At 55.9% G+C, this 13436-nt stretch overlaps 1 protein-coding gene across 1 annotated transcript in view; it reads left to right on the forward strand.

The window, feature by feature from the left end:
• The window catches only part of Myh14 (myosin heavy chain 14), a gene marked incomplete at its 3' end in the record, with an annotated part of 49559 nt that overhangs the window by 7074 nt on the left and 29049 nt on the right, over positions 1 to 13436 (forward strand). Inside the window, 6 exon segments of the mRNA XM_033766024.1 lie at positions 183 to 281; positions 956 to 1096; positions 10004 to 10057; positions 11697 to 11710; positions 12430 to 12597; positions 13297 to 13428. Of these exon segments, the coding sequence (XP_033621915.1) occupies positions 183 to 281; positions 956 to 1096; positions 10004 to 10057; positions 11697 to 11710; positions 12430 to 12597; positions 13297 to 13428 (608 nt within the window).

Below are 13436 nucleotides of genomic sequence, written 5' to 3' on the forward strand. Positions count from 1 at the left end.
GATGCCTCGGGTGGGGAGCGCAGGCCGCCTGCGCTCGGACCCCTCCCAGCAGTGTGGCCGCCTCCGAGTGCCCTGCGGCCCAGACCCCCTCCCTGTGAGGCGGAGGCTGCCGTCCCCCCATTTGACAGGAGAGGCCGGTGGGGTCCCCTGCCCCTCGCATGCTCCTTGACTCCCCGCCTCAGACCTGCTGGAGAAGTCGCGCGCCATCCGCCAGGCCAAGGACGAGTGCAGCTTTCACATCTTCTACCAGCTGCTGGGGGGCGCGGGAGAGCAGCTCAAAGGTCAGCGTCCTCCGGCGCCTGCGGGGGGCGTGAATGGGCTGGGCCAGTAGCCGCTGTCTCTGTTGCCCTCTGCCTCCAGCTCTGTCCGGCCACACTCGCTCCTCTCCTGTCTCAGCTCCTCTCCCTGCACCTGCCCGCAGCACCCCGCGGGTCGCACTTGGGCTCCGGCTCCCACGCTGCGCCTCCTGACTGCGCTGACCCGGTGTCTGCCCCTGCGTCCCGCAGCCTCGCGGCTGCTCTTGCTCCAGCCCTTGCACTGCGACTCCTACCTGCAGCCATACTGGCCCGGCTCCTGCCCCTCCTGCCCTCTGGCAGCTGCTCCTTCTCTGTCCCCCTCCACCCTGGAGCTTGCATCTGCTTCCTGCTGCCACTGGGCCCCTGGTCATCCGTCATCCGGGTGCTCACTCTCGGTGGCTTTTGGAAGAGCAGGTCAGCTGGGCGTGGTGGCGCTCGCCCGCAGTCCCAGCACTCTGGGAAACTGAGGCAGGAGGATCTCAAATTTGAGCCCAGCCTAAGAAACCCTGTCTCAAAAAAGAAAATGACCTGGGGGTGTAGTTCAGGGCAAAGGCCCTGGGTTCCATCCCCATTACCACAAGAAAACAAAAACAAAAAGCAGGGCTGCTGGCGCCAGGAAGGGCCTACCCCACCCGGCCTGACTCTCGCCCTCCCCGCAGCCGACCTCCTCCTGGAGCCCTCCTCCCACTACCGCTTCCTGACCAACGGGCCGTCGTCCACCCCCAGCCAGGAGCGGGAGCTGTTCCAGGAGACGCTGGAGGCCCTGCGGGTGCTGGGCTTCGCCCCGGAGGAGATCACCTGTGAGTGCACCTGCTCCGGGGTTACCGAGCCCGCGCCAGCTGTGTGCAGGCCCCGGCTGGGGATGGGAGGCAGAGGGCACGCAGGGAACACGGAAAGTGCCACAGAGGAACAGACTGGGCTCACAGTGCTGGGGGAGGGGACAGAGCCACAGAGGGAGGTGGGGTCGCACTGGGACTGGGTCGCGGTGATGGGGAGCAGATGACCCTCGGGGCTGTGGAAAAGGCTGCACTGGTGGGGGAGGCTGAGGAGCACCCGGGACCCCGCCAGGTCTGCGGCGGATGGGTAGGACCAGCGCTCGGGGTTTGGTGCACAGCTCAGCACCTGGGCTGGGGCGCTTGGCCCCACTTTTTACAGAGCAGGGTGTTCTGGCTTCGTATGGGTTTACTCTGGTGACTGTAGCTAGGTACCGGAATCCGAGGGTCCTAAGGAGAAGTCGGTTGTCTCGGGGATACCAGATGCCTGGGGCCGGGAGTTGGGCAAGGCTGGTGCGTCCTGGAGCGCCCGTCCCCACCCGGCCCAGGTTTGAGGTTACTGGTGACCCCTGGTACTCACTGGCATGTAGAAGTCTCCGCTGGTATCCGTTGTGTGTCCAAGATGCCTCAACGGTGTCTGCTTTCCTGGATCCCAAGCCAGGCATGGTGGTGCCCTTCTGTAACCCCAGCACTCAGGAAGCTGAGGCAGGAAGATCTCAAGTTTGAGCCCAGCCTGGGCTATGGAGCAAGACCGCAGAGGGAATGGGGTCAGACTGGAGCAGGGCTTCCCCCGTGACCGCATCTCTGATTTTGTCTGCCAGAACCCTTGTCCACAGAGGCCACATTCTGAGACCTCAAAGTTGGGCTTCAGCACATCCGCCTGCAGCAGGTGCGCACAATTGAGCCTCAGGGGCTCCTGTGGTGGCCTTGCACTGGGTCTTACTCTGCGCTTGCCCTGGCGCCTCAGAGGTGCACAGCTGTGGTCGGCAAACAGCGGCCTCCCAGGCAGGCACACTGACGCAGGGCCTCGCGCGCCGCTGTGTCTCATTTCCCAACCAGGGTTATGCAATCCCTAGGCAGCCCTGCTGGTCTCTGCAGCTGGCGTCTGGCAACCGAATCCAGACCCTGTGGGTGGCCGGGAGGGGTTTCCAGCCCTCGTGCTGCTGCCTGCTGGCTGGTGGGTGTGACAGAGCTGGGGGTTTTCATTTCACACACAACAATGTTGCGGTAAAGTCGTGAATGTGGCCAAAGATCATGCTGAGGAGTCCCCCAGCCCCTGCACCTGGTTCCCACTCTTCTCCATCCAGGTAGATTTTTGGATGAATGAGGAAAGACAGGGACAGCCATCCCTCGTACTGGGAGATTGGCTCAGGTTTCCCCTAGAATGCCAGGAGCCGTGGGTGCCCAGATCCCTTAAATAAAACAGCGTTGTGTTTGCATGTACCTTACACAGCCCTCCCAGGCGCTCTAAAGCATCCCCGCCTGATTTGTAGCACCTAATGCAACCCGAATGCTGTGCAAATTGTTACACCGTATTGCTTAGGCGGGAAGGGCTGGTGGCGCACGCCTGTAATCCCAGCACTTAGGAAGCTGAGGCAGGTGGAACGCTGCAAGTTTGAGGCCAGCCTGGGCTACATAGTGAGTTCAAGACCAGCCTGGACTATACAGTGAGACCCTGTCTCAAAAAACTAAAAAGAAGGCTGGGGATTTAGCTCAGTGGCACAGTGCCTGCCTCACAAATGCGAGGTCCTGAGTTCGAGCCTCAGTACCAAACAAACAAACAAACTAAAAAGTTGAAAACAGAGGGGACACTAAGCTGAATATGATAGCATAACCTGTTTTCCTAGCACTCTGGGAGGAAGGCCGGGGTAGGATGGCAAATTTGAGCCCAGCCTGTGCAACTTAGTGATTTAGCAAGAACTTGTCTCAAAATATTTTTTTTTTAAAGTACAGGGATGTAGCTCAGACCCTGGGTTCAATCCCCAGTATTTAAAAAACAAAACAAAACAAAACAAAGCCACCTTTCTTTGAGATATAATTTATATAGCCTACCATTCATATATATCCATATGTACAGCGCATTGTGAATTTATCAGTGCACGTAATCAATTCTTGAACATCTCCGTAGCCCCGGTAGCACACACCTCACGCCCCCTGGCGGTCACCCCGCGTCCCCGCAGCCAGGACCTGCTTTCCCTCTGCAGAGTGGCCGCTCCCGGGGCCTTTCTTGCAGGGTCCTTCGCGGCTCTTCTGTGCTGTAGGCCGCATCCCCGGCTTCATTCCTCTGTGGCCGGGGATTTGGGGTTCTTACTTTCGGCACGGAAAACTTCCAGTATATCCGCAAGTGTGGGGCAGAGGGTGAGGAGCCTGCCCCGCTCTGGCAGTCAGAGGTGCGCGGCCTCCTGCTCAAGTCCTGACGCAGATCAGGTGGGTTTTGTAGACCCCGCCTGCCTCAGCGGCCCCACCGTCACTGTCCACAAGGTGGCGCTGGAGCCTAGCGCCTCCAGCCTCACACCTGACGCACCTGTGTCCCCACCCGTGCCAGAGACTATGGCTGAGCTTTCTCGCCTTTGTTTATGCCACAGATGGATGGACTCGAATTACAGAGAGTGTTTTTCTTGCAAAGAGTGGGGCCAGCCACCTTTTCAGAGACTGCTTCTGGCAAGAGAGGAGACAGACCGCAGGGACTCACAGCATGACTCATAGCAGGTCAAGAGGCGAGGCGGAGCCAGGCGTGGTGGCGCACACCTGTAATCCCAGCACTCGGGAGGCTGAGGCAGGAGGGTCACTGTGAGTTTGAGACCAGCCTGGGCTGCATAGTGAATTGCAGGGCAGTCTCAACTACATAGCGAGACCCTGTCTCAAACAAACAAACAAACAAAACAAACCTTTACTTTGTACCCCAGAAGGCCAGAGGAAGCTGGAATATTCAGCGGTCCCCACAGTTGTGTGGTTGGGGAACCATGTTTCGCAAGCCGAGGCCCCTAAGCTGGGCCGTGCTGGGGATGCACCCAAGTCCCATGTAAGCCTGGCCTTAGGGCCAGGGGCAGGTGCTGAGGGAGGGCAGCACCTTGCCTCCTTCTTGGCTCATTTCTGTATTTTTTTCATGTCCTCATTTGTTTGTTTGGTCCATTGGTTGGTTGGTTTTTGAGACTGTCTTGCCATATAGTTGAGGCTGGACTTGAACTCACTGTGTAGCCCAGGCTGGCCTTAGACTTGAGGCAATCCTCCTGCCTCAGCCTCACAAGTGTTGGGGTTACAAGACAGGCCCTGCCCATCTCTAGTGTATTTCTAGTATTGTTTTTGGCTCATTCATTCCTCACATCGCTGGAGTCTCCCCCAAAACCAGGACAGCCCCCAGCACAGCAGGTCCACCCCAGCCTGGCCCTGGGGACTCTAACAACCCTGGAATGCTAGCGGCACTTATTAGACCCCTCCTGTGTCCCAGGCTTTCCCTAGAGCTAACCCTGCTCACGGAGGTCCCTGAAGGCCACGAGGGTCTCAGCCCCACTTCACAGCTAAGAGTCAAGGTCCACAGTGTGAATCCAGCCTCCTCCTTGCTGGAAATAAGCCAGTATTGTCAGTATTTCCTTCTGAGCCTCGCTTCCTCAACTGAAGAATGGTCTCTCTCTCCCAAGTGTGAATTTGAAGAGATGAATCACTGTTTTGTTTTTTGGTATTGGGGATGAAACTCAGGACCTTCAGCTTTCAAGGCAGGCGCAGTGCCATTGAGCTAACTCCCCACCACCCACCACTGGAGATGAGTTATTCACAAACCTTCTGTGTGCTGGGCACTGTTCCAGTCCCTGAGCATGCAGCTATGACCAAACACACAACATCCCTGAGACTGTTTTTGGTCTTTAGTGAGACAGTGTAATGGTGAAACCTCAGAGTGTTGTGCCAGAGGACCTGAGTTTGAGTCCCAGCTCTACCTTTTACCTGCTGTCTGCTACTTGGCCAGGGCTGCCTCTCCTGGGTCGACCCCAGTTCTCCCTCCATATAAAGGAGATACTAACAGATCCCCTATCAGGGGGCTGAGCAGATGTCTTGCGGGGACTGAATTTAAGTTCCACTTAACTTTGGGTAATTTAGATGTAGTTGAAATGTGGTCAGTGGCTGCCATATTGGATGGTGCAGATCCAAAGAAGCCATGATGAGCTGGGCATGGTGGCGCACGCCTATAATCCCAGCACTCGGGAGGCTGAGGCAGGAGGATCACTGTGAGTTTGAGACCAGCCTGGGCTACATAGTGAGTTCCAGGTCAGTCTCAGCTACATAGTGAGACCCTGTCTCAACAAACAAACAAACAAACAAACAAAAGACCAAAGAAGCCATGATGGAGCCCATTCCACAGAGGAGGACACCAAGTCCCTGGGAACAGTTTGTCCTTCCCATGGCCAGGGCCCCTGCCCCACCCATTGCTGCACCAGAGACTCCCCAAGGGGCCCTCTGGAGGAGCCGCTCAACATACCAGTCCTGAGTCCTCCAAAGACTCCAGCCCTGGAGGCGCCCTGGGACCTGGGCTGGGGGTGAGCCCAGCACCTAGAAACCTCTCAGCATTCCTAGGGCTCTTAACTGTCCCTGTCCGAGCTCTGAGAGAGCAGTGCCAGAGGCCACTGAGCACAGCAGAAAAGCTGAGGCCCAGAGGGCCATGCAGGTGCCAAGGTCAGGCTGCAAGGCCCCCCATCCAGTGTGCCCCATTTGGGTAGCTGCCACTCAGTCACCGATGTACGGATTTATTAGGTGCAGGACAGACTTCCTAGGCCGGACCTCTGCAGCCACAGAAGTGACCGGGACAAGGCAGGGACACCCAGGGCTTCCGGCCTCACAGATACGTTGTCTGGGCCTTCCGAGGGGGGTGGGCAGGGCTGCACGGAGCTGAGCCTGCTGGGGCTGCCAGGCCCACGTGTGGCCTGGCACAGGTCAGGGTGGCCCCCTCCCCCAGCAGGTGGCACTGGGCTGAGCCCTGCGGGTACAGGGCAGGAATGGCATCTAGCAGGGAACAGCCTGGGCTGGGGCCTGGCTCAGGAGGGAGTGCGGTGGCGGAACCCGAAGGAGGCTGGGGGTGGGCAGGGTGCTACAGACCTGGCTAGGGCTTAGGCTCGACCCCAGGAGCAGTGGGGACTGGGGAAGGGCTCCTCCTGTCACAGGCAAGCTGAAGTCCGCCGTGGGAGCATCTGTAGAGTGCTCACCGCAGGCGGCAGGCACGGTTGGGGAGGGGAGCGAGGGGTCGGTGGCTCCCCAAGGAGCGGTGGTCTCGGTGAGGTAGAGACGGGAAGTTAAGTCTTTGCTGCACCCTCCTGCCCTGGAGCTGGGACTGCAAGGTCAGCTGCCGCTGTCTGAGAGCAGGGTGGGCAGGGCTGTTCTTTTGGAGGCTCCGGGGAGAATCCCAGCCTTTGCCAGCTTCCAGAGGCCCCGCTGCTCCTGGGCCCTTACCCCAGCTTCAGAGTATAGGGTTTTCACCTCCGCCCTTGTGGTGTGCGTGCGTGCGTGCGTGTGTGTGTGTGTGTGTGTGTGCGCGCACGTGTGTGTGAAATCTGCCTCCCCTGGTCAGGACACATGTGATGGCCCCAGGAGCCCTCCCACATAACCTGTGAGCCTGAGGTAGGAGGATGGGCAAGTCTGAGCCCAGCCTGGGCAATTTAAGTGACTTCGCAAGACCCTGTCTGAAATTGAAAAATTAAAAAAAGGGCTGGGGATGTAGCTCAACGTGAAGGCCTTGGATTCAATCCCCAGTACTGGCAAAAAGATGCTTTATTTAATTACATGGCGAGATCAACACTGAGGCCTGGGGCTGGGTGGGACATCGTGGGGACAGAGGGTCAGTGTGCATTTCCCAGGGACACCCTCTTCTCAGCCACAGAGAGGAAGCAGAGCCAGGAAGCTGGTGTTGGCACGGGCCCATCCTCCAGCCCACAGCCTGTGCCGCTTGTCCCAGTAGTGTCCTTTTGCCAAAAAAAAAGAAAAGAAATCTTAGTCTCACACACACACAGGAACACACACTCCCCCAGCCCAGGATTTCACGTGTGTTTAATCTCCCTGCGCCCCAGGCCGGCCCTTATCACCGTGACCTTTTGCTCAGGGAAGCTGTGCTTTCTCTGTCCGCGTTTCCGCGGGGCTGCGTCCAGCTCTGGGCGGCAGAAGCTGCGTGCCCTCCCCACGCCGCCCCCTCTCTGAATGCCAGCTCCCCCGAAGTCCCCCCGTGGTCAGCACCGCCAAACGCCGCCCCTCCCAGGCTGTCCGGCCCGGTGCCCACGGGGCCAGCAGACGGTGGTTTCTCTGCTGCTCCCTGCACCCTTGCTGGGACCCCGATCTGTGGCAGCGGGGTTCTCGGGGACAGTCCCACGGGTGTCCACTCCAGCAGTCCCCTGGAGCAGGGCGGCTGCAGGCTGTGCGCTCTTCTGTGCCTTGTGCTGGCTCACACAGGCAGTGTGATCGTGTGAGCTCGGCGAGCGCTCAAGTATTATTTATTGCAATGAAAGACATGTCATGAATCCCCCTTAAAACACTTCCCCGCTTGCCGCACACGTATCCACTTTCCTTAGCAGCTCTGGAAGTCCCCTCTAGTGAGTATACTTATGAGATGTGATCAAACATGTGGTGAATGCCACCGCCAAGTGCCATCCAGTAGAAGCAGCCTTGTAAGAAACAATGTGCCATGTCCTCATTCTCCTTAGTTACCGGACCTCTGGACCTTCCCCAAAGCCAAAATGACCTTGAAAAGTAAACATTTTTAATCGGTTCAAGACATCAGCGGTGCACGTCTGTAATCGCAGAACTGGGGAGGCTGAGGCAGGAGAATTGCTGTGAGTTTGAGGCCAGCCTGGGCTACATAGTGAGACCATGTCACAAAACACAAAAAAATAAAACAAAAGACATCAAGGCAGGCATGACAGCAGGATTAAATACTCACAAACAAGGATTTCCAGAACTTCAGAAAGTGGCAAGAACCATGGGATAAGTGTGTTAGGGATAAAAGCGGGGTATTTTGAAGGGAATTAATGGCAATGTGTCCTGTTTGTTTTTTTTGTTTTTGTTTTTGAGACAGGGTCTCACTATGTAGTTGAGACTGACCTGGAACTCACTATGTAGCCCAGGCTGGTCCTGAACTCACAGCCATCCTCCTGCCTCAGCCTCCTGGGTGCTGGGATTACAGGCATGTGCCACGCCCGGCCAATGTGTCCTTTACTCTAATGATGTGGGGTTTTTTGTTGTTGTTGTTTTGTTTTGTTTTGTTTTGTTTTTGTACCAGGAATCGAACTTGGGACCTTGCACTTGCTGAGCAGGTGGGGGAACCACTGAGCCAAATCCCCAGCCCCATCTAATGATGTTTTCAAATTTAAACATTTGCCGTGTTTGTAGATCACGCTTCCAGTCAAAATGTGTGCTGATTCGGAGGGCGGGGCAGGCGTGGCTGCTGAGTGCTCGGGCTCCTGCCAGAACTACACTGGCCTGGTTTGAGCCCCAGCTCTGCTGGCTTGTGAGTCGGATGATCTTGGGCAAGTTGTTGTCTGCCTCAGTTTCCCCATCTGTGAAATGTGGATCAGAGTGAGCTCTGACTCCTGATTTGTCACGCAGGGTGTGGGACCTGGGGAGGCGGAGAGGGAGTGAGGGTGGGCGAGCGTCCCTCTGACCCAGTGAGCGGTCAGACGTCCTAGAAAGCCACACACCGAGACCTGAGAGGCCTGGAAAGGAGGCCACGTCCCTGGCAATACACGGGCAGCTGCCCTTCTGGACAACTCAGTGCTGTTTCAAAACCAAGCACAAAACCCTTTTCGGTTTCTAGGTGAAACAGCTGCAAATTAGTCTCAGAAAGTAGCCCTGATCTCACGGACTCAAATGTCCCTCGGGACTCTTGAGGAGCAGTTCTCAGGGACACGGGATATCAGCGGGGGGTCCCCGCCAGCCCAGTCTCTGCCACCTGAAACCACCCCCCGGCCCGGCCCAGTGGAGGTGTGGAGGTCGAAGAGGCCTGGGCCTCTCCTGTGCTCGCGGCTCCCAGCATCTTAAGAGCCAGGAGTGTATGAGATGGGTTTCAGTCAGGCGTGCGTTACGCTGCGCTGCCCCCGAGCACCACGCACGTAAGCCACCAGTGTACCCCATACATCACCGTCTGCAAGAGGGACGCAAGGCACAGCCACTGACTGCTGGATGTGTGGCCAGGGGCTCACGGGACCCTGGCCCTGTATTTCCTCCCTGAGTGATGCCTCACATTCCCTCAGTGCTCACGGTGACCACAACTAGTGCAAGTCACGAGGATCAAGTGTACTTTATTTCTTGTATGCAGTGGCACTCACCTAGAATCCCAGTACTGTAGTAGGCAGAGGCAGGAGGATCACACGTTCTAGCCCAGCCTGGGCAATTTCACAATTTAGGGAGACCCTGGCTTGAAACAAAACAAAAAGTTTTTGAGACGAGATCTCGCTATGTAGCCCAGTCTGGGCTCAGACTCATGGCGATTCCCCTGCCTCAGCTGCCAGAGTGCTGGGATTACAGGTGTGCAGCACTACACCTGGCTCAAAGGTAAAAGAATTTTTAAGGGGACCGGAGATGTAGCTCAGTGTGAACGTCCTGTGTGCAGTCACCGGCACAGGAAACCAAAACCCTCCCTGTTGCACGGATACCGGTGTGCTGTGTGTGCGACTCTGACACCGCAGCATCTTTCACTCACTTTTTGCCATCCTCCGTGCTCCCCGAAGTCCTTTCTGGTCATATAAGGATCACCTCATGGGATAGGGCGACAAAGCAAAATCTAACCCGTGGTCGGAATAAAAGCTAAGCTGGGATCCAGAGTGCAAAGCACGGGTGGGTGCTAAGGGGTGCGAGGTTGGGGGACGGAACTCGCTTTAGGGTTTTTAGGCAAAATGTTCAAAGGGCCGAGTAAGCCCACACGTCCCGGTCAGAGTCGCTGACCTCGCGCCCTGCCGCCCTCAGCCATGCTGCGGATGGTGTCCGCCGTGCTGCAGTTCGGCAACGTCGTCCTCAAGAGCTTCCAGGATCCAGGAATTTCCTGCTCTACCACTGTTGTATGGATTCTGATTTTCCACAATCCCAGCACCTTAAAGGGGAGCGAGCAGGGACCCTATCCCGCAGCACAGTCAGCGCTTAGTGTAGGCTCCCGGCCTCAGGGTTCTGCATATCTTTTCTTTCTCTCTCTTCCTCTCTAGTTGCTTTTTGAGACAGGGTCCCGCTGTGTAGTCCAGGAATTTCCTGCTCTACCACTGTTGTATGGATTCTGATTTTCCACAATCCCAGCACCTTAAAGGGGAGCGAGCAGGGACCCTATCCCGCAGCACAGTCAGCGCTTAGTGTAGGCTCCCGGCCTCAGGGTTCTGCATATCTTTTCTTTCTCTCTCTTCCTCTCTAGTTGCTTTTTGAGACAGGGTCCCGCTGTGTAGTCCAGGCTGGCTTTGAACTTACTATGCAGCCCAGGCTGGCCTCGGACTCATGGCGATCTTCCTGCCTCAGCCTCCTAAGTGCTAGGATTACAGGCGCGCGCCACCACGCCTGCCTTTCTCTCTCTCTCTCTCTTTTTTTTTTTTTCTTTTCCGGTTTTCATAAACAGAATTACAGTCACTGGTCCCTTTCTAAAAAAATTTTTTTTTTGGTTTTTTGAGACAGGGTCTCACTATGTAGTTGAGACTGACCTGGAACTCACTATGTAGCCCAGGCTGGTCTCCAACTCACAGCGATCCTCCTGCCTCAGCCTCTCAAGTGCTGGGATTACAGGCGTGCGCCACCGCGCCCGACTCCTTTCTAAAAATGTTAACCAAAATGGACATATGACAAAGACAACAGGAGCCGGAAGGAGAGGCTCAGGCAGGACACATGAGCACAAGGAGAAGGCAAAGTGCCCATGACCACACACCCCAGAAGGAGGCCTCACACGCTGGGGTGTTGCTCCCTGGGCGAGGCTGTCTACTTGTTGACCCCACCGTTCCAGAAACAGTCGAGCCTGCATCCGCAGCCTGGAGAGCATGAGAGCTTTCGGACAGCCTTCATCCTGTTAGGAAATCCCACAGCTCCTTTTGGGGGGCAGCCCCTCCCCAGCCCTCGAAGGCATGGACCAGCGATGGTACCTGTGATTTCGGGGCTCTGGTCCCACCCGCCCTGCCGCACAGTTATTGGCAGTACAATACTGAGGTCAGACCCTGCTAACCATCTTGCACCCTGCTTTTTCCCTTGTGCATTAGGGGTAACTTGCCAAGTTGGTCCTTAGAACTCTGCAGAGATTACTTAGTCAGGGCTCCGTGGGTAGAACTGTGTCGCTGTCATCATTGTCCTGTGAAACCCTGTGCATTTTGTCTTCGGACGTTAATGAGAAAAACAGTGTGTGGGCCTGACCAAATGCCAAAGGGCAGCCAGAGGCTGGGAGCCTAAAAACAACATCCTGTTAGTGGCTGCGTAGTATTCCACGGTGCATTTATCTCCTGCTGGATTTCCAAGCCACTTGTTTAGCTCTGAAATGAATGCAAAGTCAGTGTAAAGAAATAGAGGCTAGGACCAAGTGACTGCATTCTCCCTTGTAGGTGCTTTCTCTGCTGACCCTGAGAATTTGTAGTAACTGTTCCCCCCTCTGCAAGTAACAGATGCTTGAAAATTTTCCTTTATTATGGGTTCAGAGCAGAAAGAAGAAATACAGCTCCCACAAACCTCTCCCTTTCTCCTCCACAAACACCTACTTAGCTTCTTTGTGTCCAGGCATTTGTCCACCATTTTTCTCCATAAAAATAAGCCATATTTGAAGCCGGGCATGGAGGCCTACTCCTGTTATCCCATAGTCTGGGAGGCTGAGACAGGAAGATCCCAAGTTTGAGCCAGAGCCTAGCCTGACCTGGCAACTTAGCAAGACCGTCTCAAAATAAACATTTTTTAAAGGGCTGGAATGTAGCTCCGTGCAAAGGCCCTGGGTTCAATCCCTAGTGCCAAAACACACAGTCCTTTTATTTTAGATAAATTTAGAGTTAAATTAAAATGTTTATTTGATTTTTAAAAGAGGAGTTTATTAAATTTTTATTTAATTTAAAATTACACAGTGTTCTATTTCATGAAATAGTCCCCAGCATAATTTTCTCCCATTCTTTTCTGGCTAAAAAATGTTGAAGCATTTAGAAAAACAGAAAGGGTTTATTTGTAATCGTCTTATGTTCCTGTATTTACCAAAGTGGTGTGCTCCCCTCTGCTCCTTTCTGATCCCCAACTGTTGAGCACCCCGGTTCCTTCCTGGTCTTCTCCATGATAAAGTACACTGTGTGGCCTTGGCGCCCAGGCGCGATTCTTGTGGCTGATTATTGGGTCTCTGGTTCCTACACGGAGAATTAGCGGCCAGAGGGGAGCAGCGCCCTCTCTCCTACACCGAGGCCAAGGCCACTTCCGGTGCTAACCGGATGTGTTGCTTCTCACCCACAGCTGCACAGAAGCTCTGCCGCCTCCTGGGGCTGGGCGTGACCGACTTCTCCCGAGCCCTGCTCACGCCCCGCATCAAGGTTGGCCGAGATTACGTCCAGAAAGCCCAGACCAAGGAGCAGGTAGGCGGTGGGCAGACACAGTCTTGGGTCTTCATGCAGCTCGCGTCTCTTTCACAATGAAACCAATTTCGGGAACAGCAAGTGCAAAGGCCCTAGGGCTGAAGCAAGCTCTGAGTTGGGCCCATCAATGAGGTCAGTGAAGCTAGAGATGCCAGCAGGGGACAGATCATGCAAGGTCTTAGGGGCTGCAGTAAGGAGGTTAGTTTTATTTAAAATGCAGTGGGAGGTCGGGGAGTGACTTGGTGCCACTTTCCTTCTGTGTAAAGATTCCTTCAGCTGCTGCAGGGACGCCTGGTCCCCAAGCACGGGTAGAGGTGGGAGACATGAGGAAGTCCTGGGCTGGGTGTTGAGATACCAGAATGAGGGTGACACAGTGGGGGAAGATGAGTTTGGGGTCACACTGACCTCGGTTCCCCTTAGCTGGGTGATACTGTCCACTCCCACTTTTACAGACAAAGAAACTGAGGTCCAGAGAGGTATATTCCTGAGCCCGGGGTCACACAGCATCTGGGTGGCAGAGCCGGGATTCGAACTGAGCCGTTTACTTGGCTCCTGAGCCCCGAGCTGTGGGAAGCGGCCCGGGGATGGGGGCCACAGTGGTCTCTGGCTCGCATCCGTTTATGACCGAGAAGCCGGGGTGGTGGTGGGGGCTGCTTCCGGGTCCCCTCCCACCTCACCTGCGGACGCCCCGCTTCACAGGCCGACTTCGCGCTCGAGGCTCTGGCCAAGGCCACCTACGAGCGCCTCTTCCGCTGGCTGGTCCTGCGCCTCAACCGCGCCCTGGACCGCAGCCCGCGGCAGGGCGCATCCTTCCTGGGCATCCTGGACATCGCAGGCTT

Source organism: Fukomys damarensis, unplaced genomic scaffold (genome assembly GCF_012274545.1).
Source record: "Fukomys damarensis isolate Sample0158 unplaced genomic scaffold, DMR_v1.0_HiC HiC_scaffold_19, whole genome shotgun sequence".
In the NCBI taxonomy this organism is placed as follows: Eukaryota; Metazoa; Chordata; class Mammalia; order Rodentia; family Bathyergidae; genus Fukomys; species Fukomys damarensis.